The sequence below is a fragment of the Passer montanus genome, unplaced genomic scaffold (assembly GCF_014805655.1).
Source record: "Passer montanus isolate IOZ18808 unplaced genomic scaffold, ASM1480565v1 scaffold45, whole genome shotgun sequence".
Taxonomy (NCBI): Eukaryota; Metazoa; Chordata; class Aves; order Passeriformes; family Passeridae; genus Passer; species Passer montanus.
The window spans coordinates 9,828,791-9,843,347 of record NW_024369373.1 but is presented as its reverse complement, the minus strand read 5'-3'; the positions used below and the strand labels follow the sequence as shown (position 1 = coordinate 9,843,347).

At 39.2% G+C, this 14,557-nt stretch overlaps 1 protein-coding gene across 2 annotated transcripts in view; it reads left to right on the top strand.

Moving 5' to 3' along the window:
• Window positions 1-12,462, top strand: part of NKD1 (NKD inhibitor of WNT signaling pathway 1) — a 108,661-nt gene extending 96,199 nt beyond the window's left edge. For both annotated transcript variants that reach the window (XM_039721520.1, XM_039721519.1), the window contains 4 exons: window positions 1,975-2,122; window positions 3,151-3,235; window positions 6,965-7,095; window positions 7,831-12,462. In XM_039721520.1, coding sequence (XP_039577454.1) covers window positions 1,975-2,122; window positions 3,151-3,235; window positions 6,965-7,095; window positions 7,831-8,405 — 939 coding nt within the window. In that variant the 3' untranslated portion in view covers window positions 8,406-12,462. The remainder of the gene's footprint in view (window positions 1-1,974; window positions 2,123-3,150; window positions 3,236-6,964; window positions 7,096-7,830) is intronic.
• Window positions 12,463-14,557: the final 2,095 nt, after the last annotated feature.

Below are 14,557 nucleotides of genomic sequence, written 5' to 3'. Positions count from 1 at the left end.
CCCAGTTAAGGGTAAATACTGTGCTTAAGTGTTTTGCTGAAGGAGAAGGTTTATCAAAGTGTGGGATTGTAACACAGTGCTCGTGGAGCATGACTTATGCAGGGTGTATGAAATCACAGATATGGCTTCTTCATCTGTTTATGTGCTTGCCTGGGTTTTTCCTCTTAGATGAAACAAAAATTCAGCCCTTCAAGCTGGCTCTCAGATGTGGCTCTGCCTGGCCACATTTAGGGATCTGGCTAGGTTTCAAATTAGGGTGGAAGTGTGAGGAGGGAGAAGTGTTAAAGCACTGTGAGGTGTCCACCAGATTGACACAGAGCATTCTGTCCCACTCTCAAGCTTTAGACAGTGATTGTCAAGAGCATGGAAAGCAGCTACTGATAACAGCCCATATCGACTCCTGCAGCAATGAGAGAAAAAAATACATATTCTGCTCTCTTTTTATGAATGTATTGTTGTGAACTTACAGATCTGGAGAAATTCTCCTGAGTGCAGAAAAGTTAGAGAGGTTGCATGTTAAGACAAAGTCTGGACCCCCTAGGATTTAGTTATTCATTCTTCCTATTGAGCTGGAAAATCGTCTACTGTAATATCATTGGTCCTGGCCATAAGATCAGTATTTCCGTAAATTCTGTGTGAGTAGAAATTAGGATTTCTGTGTCATCTTTAAAGCTGGTTCCATAATGAGGACTGTGTGGTATATTGACTGCTAAAATGGTGGGGGGCTCCATTAGGCCATATTAAACTTTGAGCTGCCCATGTTATAGGTGTGACTCCCAAGCAAAGGAAAAGTTGTAGAGGTTTTGAATTTTTATAGACCTGACTCTCAATCCTCAGAACCAGTTATACTTAATAAAAGATGATTTAGGTATTTCCTTTGTGCTTGCAGGCATCTGGAGAGAGCTTAGGTAGTAGGATAGATCGAGGGAAAGGAAGACCAGCATGGGGAAGTTCTCAGATATGCATTCAATGGGCTCTTTATAGGCTGTAATGATCAGAATGCTTTGGCCTTAGGTTGGTGCCCAAGACCAGTTTGGGTAAAATCCCTTTGAGGAAAAGCAGTGTGCCAAGAGATGCCCTTTTCATCCTGGCAGTTTAAGGTAGTACCCTGTTTGAGCCTGGCTGGATTAAATCAACCTGGGAGACCTTTGAGCATCATCAGCTACTAAACAGTGTTTCTCCTGTTTGAAACCATTGGCTTGTTAAAATTGGCTGGTGTTCTTTCCAGTATAGCCAGATGTGTAAGCCTCTGTTCACATCCCATTGCCTTCAAAGAGAGCTGAGAAGAAGGTTCTCTAATAGGCCTGACTGGATAATATTTGCAGTTCAAAATATGCATTTAAAACTGGTTGAATTTTGCAAAATAAGCTAAACCCTAAAACACAGATGGTAGGGTGATATTCAGACAGACAATTTTTTCCCAAACCTCGGGTTTACAGTTTGCCACTTTTCTTACTGATTTTCGTCTAGATAATCGACCATTTCACTATGTTGAGGGGGAAAAAAAAAACAACAAAACAAACAAACAAAAAAAAACAACAAACCAAAACCCGAAACAACAAAACAACAAAACAAAATAAATAGGAAGACTGTAATGCCCAAGATTATCTTCAATTGATGTATTTGTTTTGGCCACGTGAACTCAATTTTTAGTGGAGAATGAATGATTATCCCTGGGTTCTGTGTAAATCAAAGAAAAGAGAAGGCAGAACACCATTTTGTTGATTCAGAGCTTGGGAAACCTGCAGATCTTGTGATGATATTATTGTTTTGATCTGCTTTGCCCCAGTTCATAAACCCATTTGATGAAGATTGTAACACTCCATGCAAGTTCAAGTCTTTTAAATTCAGTGACTTCTGAGGATACCTCAGCATTTAATAGTGTCAAATCCAAAACAATTGTAAGCAGCAGAGCTGTGGGTTTCATGCCATTTTCACAGTGCTGTGTTCTTCTGTGTTTCAATCCTACTCCAGGATATTACCAGCTTGCTTCATACCATCTATGAGGTAGTTGATGCATCAGTAAACCATTCTCCTAGCTCCAGCAAAACTCTGAGAGTGAAACTTACTGTGGCACCAGACAGCAGCCAGAAGAAAAAGAGTATCTTGTTAAACCATACCGGTAAGGATGTGCAATCAGCCATTGGAAAAATGCAAAAACTTCCAGAGTCCCTTGAAAATCCATCTCTAGATTTTGTTACTACGAGTACGTGTATACTTAAAGGCAAATAATTATGTGGGTCTTTTAAACCCCATGAGCCTGCTTTATGATCTTGACTGTAAATTACCTGCCCTCCTTTCAGAGTCTCGTTAGCAAATGAGGGTTACCCCTTCTGATGGATGGCTTCTTTTGGAAACAGCAGTAACCATGTATCGTGTAATTGTCTTTGTGCACTGCAAGGCAGATCTAAGGCCTTCTTGACTTGCACCACTTTATCTCTGCTGATGTTGCAGCACTTGGTTTGTGTGAAAGGAGGTGTGGGGTTATAAAATGTTTCTTGCCAGTACATAGCTACCAGTGCTGCTGGGTAGAAATAAACAATTAATCATAAGTAAACTCAAATAATCTGAGCATAAAAATTGTACATTTTCTGTGCTGGAAGAGTCTTCCATTATAAAAATGTTTGTGCCATGATGGCTCATCTAACTTATCTTCACTGTAATAATAATTGTATCAGCATAATTACTTCAGTAGGTAGAGTAGTACTAAATTGAAATACTTAAAAGTATTTAAAATAATACTTCAATTGAAAATGTAGGCATTGTCTCTAAAAGGAAAGCCTGGTCACCTCAATTTTAATAAAGCAGTCACTCCCTCAAGAGCAGACACAAGCAAATTCCCACTGCTGGGGAGCTGTGTGGTGCATTAGGTCAGCACTGAATTGCCAGCACTGGGCCTGGCAGTGAATGTGGCTCCAGCTGGGCTGCTCCATGGAGTGCAGGTAAACCCAACCCTGGCTGAGATCCTGCAGCCCAGGCTACATCTGAGTGAAATCTGTCCTTTGGAGTGAAGCAGGACTGAGAAGGTTACATGAAATGATACATCACATCTGGTTTACTGACACAAGCAGATGTGTTTGCAATGCAGAATATTGGTCGTGCTGATCAGCAAGGATAGCAATGTGACAATAATGTTCTTTCTCCTGGCAGATTTGCAGAGTGCCAGGCACAGAGCTGAAAACAAAGCTAATGAAGAAGCCAGAAGCTCTGAGAAGAAGCAAAGGGCTTCCCTCAGGTAAGGGGAATGAACCCTGCCTCCTGACAGGCACGGCATACCTCTGAGGAAACCTCAACCATTGATGTCTTGCTTGCTTGTTTCATTTTTTAAAATTATTTTAAAATAGAAGAATTATAGGAGTTTTCATTGTGGACTTAAGAGCAGATTCTATAGCTGGATACTTATATTAAAACATACAAAAAAGAAAAAAAAAACCAAAATTTTCTTTTTCTATGAGCTCTTTGTGGGATCTGAATTGTCTTTTTCGATGCCATGTGCAAATAAATGAGGTTAACAGCGAAGTTTTTTGGCTAAAAGTGTCCTAAAACTTTTTCCACTCCTTAGGAGCCATCTCCTGCCTTTCTCTGTCCTCCTTCCAGCCCATCTTTTTCACTCATCAACTCAAATAGTGCCAAGCTTTGCATGGGCTAACTTGGTTACCAGCTCATAACCCAAGCAGAATGCTAACAGGTCATCTTGGGGTATATTTGACATATTTTAGGATTTTATGTTTCATAACAGAAACTGCTCATAAGGCAGAGGGAAGTGTGTGCTGAAATGTTACAGTAATGACATTGACTCATTAGTTATGTTTGTTTCTTCAGCTGCAAATTTAAAAAAGAAAAAAACAACAAACTTTTGGCTTTCCTTAGATTTAGGGATATTTGTCTGGATACATAGCAAATTTATCAGGAGAAGGAGCATTCAGTCTTATTGAAACTGACAAGAGAACAGTACCTCCCTTTTTTGGATGGAGAAAAAATGCTAGTGAGTTATCCCAGTCAGCAAATCCCAGTACAATCAAATTTCATATTAAAAGAAGAATGAAATTGCTATTAATCTTGTGTCAGCAACTCTGCACAGAATCTTCTATGAACTGAAGAATACTCTGTGGTTTTACTTGCTGGCCTAGATGTGGTGTGCAGATTCCCTCTGCCCATTAGCAAAGTTTTGCCCTGTGTGAATGAGTAGATTGGTTTTGTTTGATAATCTAGTGCAAAAATCCCCTTTCAGTTTGAAGTCCCCTTCTTAACCACCTTAAAGTCCTGGCTCTGCAAATGTAGGGTTTTTATGAACAGCAGGCATTTCCACTTAAATCCACAGTCATGGAAGAATCAAATGTTGTGACAAAATGTTTGTCCTTTTCATTTCTTTGGTGAGAGGCTTCATCACAGAACAAATCTGTGTCTTGAGCTGAGTAGATCAGCATCAGTGGTCAGCAGCTGCCAGTTCTTGTTGCATCCCACTAGTTGTAGACAGGATGAAGAGTGTGCTGTTCACACTGTGTGTGTTTCAGGGATGTTTGTGCACTCTGGCCAAGCTGACAACCCTCAGGAAAGCTGCTGAGGCTCAGGTCAGAATCTCACAATTTTAATGCAGTTGTTTCCCCCTTGAGAGCAGCAATGAGAACTTGTGAGAAGTGAACACATTTCACATGTTCAGTCACTTAGGAATTCTAGTCAAGATGTGATTAATATTCAGGATAAAATGGATAGAAATGTTTTTATCCTGAAGGTTGGGATATAGATGGGTTGGATTTTTCATTAGCTGGAAGCTACAGGCAGGAGTTTTCACCTGTAGGGCTAATATGAGTACCAAGATAAGTAGCTGGGTTCATGGCTAGATAGCCTGGTTCTCCCTGGCTGACTTAAACTCTGTGTTCTCAGTGAATGAGGCTCTCAGGGGATGCCCCTGCATTTTCTGCCCTGTGCTCCATTCCCCTTTCCTGCTATGTTGTTGTGTGCTTCGTGCCATCAGGATGACACATCAGCGTGGGAATTTCAGAAAGGACTTCCATACACTCCGCAAACACCCCAGCAGATGCCATTTTTTATTAAAACCAGGACCATACCAAACCCAAGCCCGCTAACAACACTATTTTTACACAGTCCTCCATGCATGCTTGGTGCCTGCCCAAGTCCTCCCATGTGTTTGCAGGACAGCACTGAGGGCCTGGATGCCAGACACTTCAGTTCTCAGAAGCCCCTGAAGTTCCCTTTGACAGTGGAGCACATCTCTCACCAGTGTGTAATTGCTTCACTGTGTATATTTGCATGAATATTGTTGAACGTCATCTTGCATGCAAGAAGGTTATTAGAATGGAGTGCTGTGGCAGTACTGGCATAATTTTTTTTCTCTGTCTTGATGAGAGATTTAATTTATTACAGTAACAAAATAACAGGTTCCCTGTTAGCTTCATTTCCAAGAGCAGTGCTATATGCAGTGTTGCTTAATTATGTTGGATCAAGCTCAATGATGTTTTTTCTGGGTTAACTGTGAATTGTCTTCAGCACATGTGTTCAAGTCCCAGTGGTTTGTGTAGGTGATTCATGCCTGGCAACTGCAGTTAGGCAAGTTCTAGCCCAGAGATCTTTTATGTTGACATGCTAAAGTGTAACAATCTGTAAAGTTGTGTCTGATACAGGAAAGGTACTGAGTTGGTTAGGTATCCAAAATGTAGAGAATATCTGGACATTCCAGGGTTTTTTTTATTTTTTGAGAGTAGCCAATGTCACTTTTCAAAGCTGACTAGAATCTTTAAACCTTACCTGCTTTCCAGGCAGACTCTCCTCCATTCAGGAGACTCTACCTCTATCAAAGTAGAGCAAAAATGATCTTCCAGTTAGGTCAAGTCTTGTGACTTTGATAAAAAACACGGCAGACCTGTGTCTGACAGAGACACGAGGGGCCTCAGTTCTGTGATACCCCTGAACAGTACAAACTAAACCAGGAAAGCCATTTGTGCCAAAGCTCAAGGGGATCAGCAGCCTCTGGAAACTTGGAAATGTGTTAAGAGACTAAAAGCAGAGTACTGGGCACCACACAGTACAGAGCCCATATTTAACAACTGGTGTAGGATACAAGGCCAAATTCTGGTGTTAGGCTGACATCAGAGAAATAGCAAAGCCAATCTTGTGGCCTTGGAGACTGAATTGTCTGAATGACAAGCAGCAACTTAATCAAGGGTTTTCTGCTTATACTGTTTGTTATATTGAAAATATTGTTCATATTTGCAGACTTGCCATTTAAATTACTGAATAAAATTGTTTGGCATTATGGGTTGCAATACTGTAAACTTCTACCTGATTTTTTTCTGCCTCATAAATGAATGGTATTTCAGATATTCATTCTCAGGAAATAGTTCTGCTATAAATAAAATTGCAAAGCTGAGCAGGAAAAGGAGTTGAGATTCTAAAGCGAGTGTCTGATCTGACCTTATTAATTATATTTTGGAAAGCAGCAGTTACCTCTGAGTGTCCTACCAGCACCTTCTCTTCCCAGGCTCTCTCTAGTTACTACACCTGTGCTGCTGCCTGCCTTTCTGAAGCAGGAGCACATGGACCTTGATCTGGATTACCCCAGCACTTCCTCACAGCGGTGGGAATGGTCATGAATCAAACAGCAGATTTTCTTTGGCGTGTCCTAATTGGAGAATCAGTTGAATGATTTGGCCCCAAGACAGAAAGTAATAAATGCTAGGAGTGGTTTTATTTGCTTTTGCACATGTGATGCAATTGGAAAGCCTCCTTTGCTTTGCAACATCAGGGCTGATTTATGTGAGAGGAAGGAGCAGTCAGTTTAGGCCTATCGTCATAGCAAGGCTGGTCATCCACAATTTCAAGTGTTTGTTGTTTCTTTGTGAGCAGCTGCTGTCACTTCAAAGGGTCCATTAGTTGTTGGTTTGCAGATGGTGATAAGGACTTTAAAGAAGTTCTGCTGAATTGTAATTTTGCTTCCTGCTGACAGATACCACCAGAGTGAGAACAATCCAGAGCAAAGTGGGTGCTACCGTCATTGTGTTGATGAGAACATTGAAAGGAGAAACCACTATTTGGATCTTGCAGGAATAGAAAACTACACATCAAAGTTTGGGCCAGGTAATTTAAGTTGTAACCTCGTAATCTTTTATTTCTTCAGTTGCATGTTCCATGTCAGGGACAGTGAATTGTGAAGCTGTGTGATCTGTGTGTAGTGACTCAGTAATAGGACTGTGAATACTGCAAGATAATTACTGGTGAAGGTGGTATCACAACAGAGTGGCTAATGTGCTGCAAGGCTGCTTTGATGTACTTGTTTGTGTAGCTGAACTTGGAACTGAGCCTAGGAGAACAATCTTTACATCTAAATTATTAAGTTTAGTCTACGGGTGAGGTAAGGATTGACTTTTGAATGTTGGAGCTTGTTCCCAAGATGAGACCAGCACATATTTTATACTCACTACTGACCCAAAAATAGTAGAATGTGTGTTTGTACCTGGAATTTTGGCTCTAGTCCCTACATCAAAGAGATTTGGATTCTGTTCACTTCCCTGCCCTCTGCCAGGGTTTTACTATTCCCCTCACAGTTAATTTGATGACCAAGAGTTGGTAACATAGAGATTTTTATACACAAGCACACACCAACACATATGTTCAGTCTTCTCTAGATAGGTATTCATATTTGTGTATTATTTACTGGCCAGAATTATTAAATGTAATTAAACTAGACAGCTATAATTGCATTCACTTCCTTAGGAAAAATTTGTTCTGCCGATAATGCTATCCCTGCCAACTGCATGCTACTAATTAAAACTTTGAAATACTAGATGACTAACTCAGCTTGTTATTTCCTAGGATCTCCTCCAGCAGCTCAAAAACATGACCCACCAGGCAGAATTGTGAATCAAACTAGATCCCGTTCTCATGAGCCTGAGACCTTCCATGCTCACCATAGGAAATCTCAAGTGGTGGATCCAAACCACATCAATCTGGCTGAAAGTTCGTATGCCAAGATTGCAGAAATCCAGCAGAGGCTCCGGAACCAGGACTCCAGCAAGCACTTTGTGAGGTCTCCCAAAGCCCAGGGCAAAAATGTCGCCCCTGTGCATCCTGGAAGGGCAGTTAGAAATAAACCTTTTCAAGGGGTGCCCTTGCCCATGGCTTCCCCAAGTGCACGGGTGGGCCAGAACCTCCCGTACCTTCCCCTGCAATCCCAACAGATCCACAAGAAGCATAAGCAGAGGGCAAAGGAGAATCACCAAATGTGCAAAACTTTCCCGTCTCCAGGGACAGTTGTGGAAAAGGAACATGTGAGAGACCTGCCCACGGTCATTTTATATGAAGGCCAAGTGGGACAGATGATACAAAGACATGAGCACCACCACCATCACGAGCACCACCACCACTACCACCACTTCTACCAGACATAGAAGAGATCCCACCAACATCCTCCAGGAATCATCCCAAATGAAGGAAGCGCATTCTTGTGATACCAGAACTAAGGCATTACTATGATTAATATTATCATTACTCCATTAATATTCAGCTAGCATATATTTTAGAGGTTATATGGAACTCTTGAAACTCACCCTATTTATATGTTGTGGAACCGCATAGCTTACTCAAACACCTTGTGGATTTTTTTTTTTTTTTAAGTGGCTTGTAAGACAGCAAACAGCCATGGCTTTTTGAGCTGTGATTTAATACAGGTCGTCAACGCACTTCTGTACAAGTACTACTTCCACTGTACTCAGAAAGATACTTCAAACACTCCTGCAGACATCTAGCTTTCCACTCTGCTGTACGTCGGCTGATCGCACACAAGCCTTTCATCAGGGGAGCAATGTTCGAAGGGTTGGACTCCAGAGATACTCAGATAATGGAAAATACAAACAGCTGCTACCTCTAGTATTATTCAGATTTTATTTTCTTTTTATTGATTGTAATGTGCTACAGGGGGGAATTTTAATATACTGTGTTCATGTAGCCTGTTTGTGTTCACATCCTTTCAAATCATCTTAATTACAAGGAAATATTAGCTAAACTTTTCAACAGGGCTACATTTGTATGACTTAACACTTTATTTTCTTGGAGATTCTTCATTGACACAAGTACAGTCTGTTATATACTGGGTAATATTTAAATATACTTCTTTTATTTTTGGTTTTTCTCTTGCTTATTCTCCACTCTGTTTGGGGTACTATTTGAAAAGAGAAGGATGTGAAATGGGGTTTTCCAAAGCAGCACTAGACTTCAGTGCTTGGGCCATAAGTATCATTCATGGGGCTTTGAGAAGGAGAGGGGTTGATTGGGGGGGTTTGTTTTGTTTAAATCCACAGTTCTTTGTTTTGAGAAAGAATTGAGGAAAATATACTTTCTCACTTTAAATGTTGGCAAATATATATAAAATATAAATATAAATATATATATATAAATATGCACACTCTCAGGTACATTTTGTTGTGTTTTAGAAATCTGTGGTTTGAATATTAACATTATATTTGTTTTTTCCACAACAGTGACTTTTTAGAAACATATGCCATGGCATTTTCTTGGTGCCTCCAGTTTGAATTTCCCAAGCACCTATCAAGTTGTGCTTCTCCCATTTTAGAGATGTGTATAAAGGTATCATTCACAATCTTTCTGGATTCTTCTACTTTTTCCATATCAAAGGGCTTCCATTCCATGAAGGGGAATCACACCATACTCACAAGACCTTAATGGTTGCTGAGAAATTTGAAGGTCAAAAGAAAATTGGAAAATTGGAAAAAAAAAAAAAGGGTCAGTGCATTGACATTTTGCTTTCTGTGGAGCCCAGATTTAAAACAGATTCAGTTGGGTTTTGTACAGATCACCATTTTGCAGGTAGAAAGTGACTGGAAAACACCTACATTTCTTTTGGAACATTAAAGTAGAGAACTCCTACATAAAGACATAATTGTTCTATAAATGTATTTGCTTTGGTTTTAATTATTTTTAATGTTGTGGTATTTTGTCAATAGTATATATTGTAAAATGTAACTATCCGACATTGTTATAAGCCCTTTATGATTGGGGTATTTTTTGTTTTCTGACTAGAGTTTTGATCAGTCCAAAATGGGGTCTTTCCTTGCTGCTGACCAGGTTTAGGGGGATGTTGTCCTTTCTAAGAACAGAGACACCACCTTGTAAAGAACAGTGGGAAGCCTTGCCTTCTGGTGGAATTGGAATAGAATCACTGCTTCATGGTAATTAGGCCCGTCTCTTGTCTCCCTGGATCAGCAGATGTTTAGACTTATTGTCCCCTTTAAAAAATCTGGTTTATTTTATTTTACTTTTTTTAGCTGTCAACAGCGTGTTCTGTAAAATCTAACAAAATGTTTTTAAAATGTGTTTGATCTGTGTGACAACTATACTGTTCTGTTTATTTTAAAATTCCTGAAGTCCAAAAATATTTATATGCAGAATTTTCTGTGTTGAGAATATGAAAAGGCCACAAATTTGGTTAGTTACCACTGAGTTGTTCTAGTCTAAGCCTTTTTTGCTGCTTGTGTATCATTCTTTTTCAATGTATATATAATTATGGACTGCAAAAAGAAAAAAAAAAGGCATTTATATGTCTAGTAGAAGGAATAAGCTTATTTATATGATAGTGTTAAAAAAGTCTGATGTATTCAAGTGACTTACATTATACCGCATGCAAACACACAGTGTACATTCCATCTAAGAAGGGATGCCATGCTATTTGCTTTGAAGAAGTAATTAAAGCTGTTCTCTTTTCAGTGGAGCATATGCCACAAAGACTGAGAGGTGGAAATTGTTCTTAGTCAATTTTTTAGATTGTTACTGCAAACCAGAAAACATTCTGGAAAACTCGAGTGCTTTCAGAATTGTGGGGTTTTCTATGAAAGGGCAGCAAAGGGGTAAAACTGCTCCCTCACCCAAAGATATTTTGCTGGAGAAGAAACCAGCACCACTACCAAAATCCCATCTGAGAGGTGTGCAGTGCTGGCTGTGCCAGGTGGACTCTGACGTGGAACACAAATCACCATTTGTTACTGCCTGCACTGGTTTGTTTTGGTTTATTGTATTTGGACATTCAAAAGACAAATTCTGCCTTGCTCAGAGTCTGTGAAACACAAATGCATTTTAATAACATGGCATCCCCTTATGAAAACCTTACACCAGCCATGTATGAATATACAGTATCTAAATACTGTGTTGCAGTTGTGTTATGTGCATTATAAGTGTGAATAACATGTAGCACAGTTTCTTTTCACAGAACCTTAAATTTCCGTATCTTTTAAATATGTTTGCTTTTCAGTATTTTGTATAGTAAATATAGATGGTTTTGACTAAATGCTTTATTTATTTAACAGCAAAAACTGTGCCAAGAGAACCCCCTGTTAATTAAAGTTTTACTAGTTCAGAAAGTACATTTCTTTCTTCTTGTTGTGGATTTCAGGGGCCTGTTGCAATTGCTGTCAGTGCTTGCAGATCCCACTGATGAAAGAGCTTGCATTAACATTTTTGGGAACAGGATCAGGAAATTACGTATGGGCTGGGTATGCTTTGGTCTGATATTTAAAATATCAAGTTTCAAAGTTAAATTTCTTGTCCCCTGCTGTTGGACCTGTGTTGAGTAACTGATATTTCATCTTGCTATTAATTCTGAAAACTTTTCCTTAAAAAAAATAAAAATATTGGTTTAGGTTGTTCAAAACCATAGCTGGATCAAAATTTGAGAGAGTTTAGTTTCTGGTTGATCAAAACATTTACTTCCAAAGAAAAACATACCAGAGTTGAGTATATTGTTAATATTGAAAAGTAAAATGGAGTAGCATTAAGTAATTTCAGATGAAAACTTCAGGCTTTTCACTTCCTTCTTCTGTTTTTACACAAGGCAGTTCAGCAAAATGAAGCTGAACTTTACACTATTTGCTGAAAAAAACTCAATTGAAAAATTTTGCTCATCTCTACCAGCTGCAATTCTGGGGAGGGCAGTGTTTTGAAAAAAAAGGGTTGCTAAAATCTTCTCACAACTTCATTACCACAATACAGATTAACCTAAGCTAAGGCTGTGAAGTAAAATCTCTGTCCCAGTGAAATTTCTGACAAGGCTGCCAGGTTCCCACTGGCTGCAGGGTGCCAACAATTTCACTCCAGGAAGGTGGGTGTGAAATCTACATTATGTGCAGCCAGGAACTCCAGTATTAATTTTTTTCTGCATCATACTGCTGATGGGTTTGCTAATAGTAAATGGAAGTTTGCTTTAAGAGATCAAGCTGGTAAATTAATTAAGATTAGCAGCAAATACTCTTTACACTGATGTCATTGGAGGCCCTCAAGGCACTTCCAAAAGTCTTTGAAACGGCCACATATCATTTAGTCATTGTTAGAAATGGAGACCCAGTTCTGCCCTTGGATGATGAGGTACAGATTCTCCTGGGGCAGTCCTGCCCCAAATATATCACAACATTTATGACCTCTATTGTGCTCTTTGTGCTCTAGTCATTGTGAGCATAGGACAGCAATGTTTAGCTGGAGAAGTGCTTCAAAGGTGAGTGTGAGTGTTGTGTGTGTATATATTATATGTATGTGTATATATATATATGTGTGTGTGTGTGTGTGTGTGTCCTCTGGCAGGAGTTAGTGAGTGGAACAAGATGGATTCTGACAGAGGTGATTTTTTCTAAAGGGATGAGCACTCTGTGTGCTCAGCAGTCCACAAGTTGCCACATAAACACAGAGCTCTGATGAATGCATACTGTTCTCCATATGTCATCATGTACCTCAATTACTGAATGACAGATTTCATTTGTATTCCAATTAACAGGAAAGTTGGGCCCCTTTGGGCCTAGATTATACTTGAGAAAAATTCATCATGCTAGAAAATTTACAAAAACATTCACCATAATTTTTGCCTGGAGTACAGGCAAGAATGTTCATGTTTGGAAACATGTCAGCTAATCAAGTCTCACCTTTAATTACCTTGATGCAATTCATCAAGATCTGAAAATACATTTTCAAACATGACTTATTCATGGCTTTGCTGGGAACCAAGTCTTATTCAGCATCCTATTAATTGTCAGACTTCTTTGGTTTTGGTTTTTGGTTTGGTTTTTTTTTGGGGGTTTTTTTTAATATACCAGCAGAAACATGTTTGAAAATCCATAAATTAAAAATTGAACTTAATGTGTTTTCTAAATAGGTTCTGGAAGAAAATATCTTTCCTAATGCACTTAACAGCAAAACCAGCCTCTATTTATGACATAATAATGTATTTTGTTTGCATATTTGAACAGATATTGAGTTGATTTGATTTGGAAGGGTCTGTTTTGGGATTTTTTTTTTTTTTTGTTGCTCTGTGCACATTTAAAATGTGCTTAAAATCTGGTCTAAAAGGAACAGATTAAGAAAAAATTATATTGAAATTATTCAATATACATTGAAATGAATCTTATTTGAAGCTTGGATTGTAGTTATTAAATAATGAAGTTTTCAATGATGCTTTAATTTACTTTTATATTTCTATATATTTCTAGATAATTCGATCCTAAATGAGCTGAAATGATAGGAATCACATGGATGAAGTCTTCTAATTTCTTTGGTTTAAACTAGCAGGATTTAAGGACTATTCAGGCAGATTACTGTGAGGGTTAGAGCTGTGAAGGAAGACTGGCAAGGGAAGGATGGAAAGATTTGAGAAGTGTAGGGATAGCACAGAACTGTCCAAGAGAGGGGCAGGGGAGACGCACCAGAGGCAGGAAAATGCTGTATGGAGAAATTTCAATTCATATTACTTTTATGAATCTCTTCTGGTACAGTTTTTGCTCATAAAACAGCAACAGTAGTTTGTAGAATGCTTTTCACTGGGAAAACTTGAAAGACTTTCTTTAAGAGTGAATCTCCAGCGTGCAGGGGAGGCACAAGGCAGGACAGTTGAGATAATCACTGGGGCTGTGGCAGAGTAAGGAAGGATCCCTGTTTTCCTGAGTCCCTGTCCAAGCTGAGGGAAATGTTTTTGGAAGCAGAGGTGTTTCTACAGATGTTTTGAATATTCCTTAGAACACATCTTGAATAGTGACATCAGTTCTTTTTCTCTTTGATTACAAACACACAAAAATTGGTCAAATGTTACCCAAAGTTTCAGTATCTGTCCTGATTTTTCTAAACACTAAGCACTAACTATGCCTGTGAAATCCACTGACACAGGATAATCTTTATACCACAAGGGAATGACAGACAAGCCCTGTTGCTTGTCTCATCAGGCTGGTGTTCTGGGGTCTGAGAGTCAAAAGTTCCAGAAGATTTTTAAGGATGTTGAAGACATTATGTTAAGGGCCTTCATAAATTTGTCAGTGGGCAAACATTAACAATAGCAGGCATACTGGTAATGATGAGCATTGTGCTTTCTGGTTTTTAGGATGTCTGTGAGGTGGCGTGTGTGTCTTTCTTTGAGTGCCTAGTCCATAGAGACAGAGCTGCCTCTTAATTACTACCAGCTAAAGGATGTGTGCACTCCTTTGGTGTTGTATTTTGTGGATGAAGATACGGGGTTCAGATCCTTCTGGTGCTGAGTGCTTATTCTTGCATTTAATCC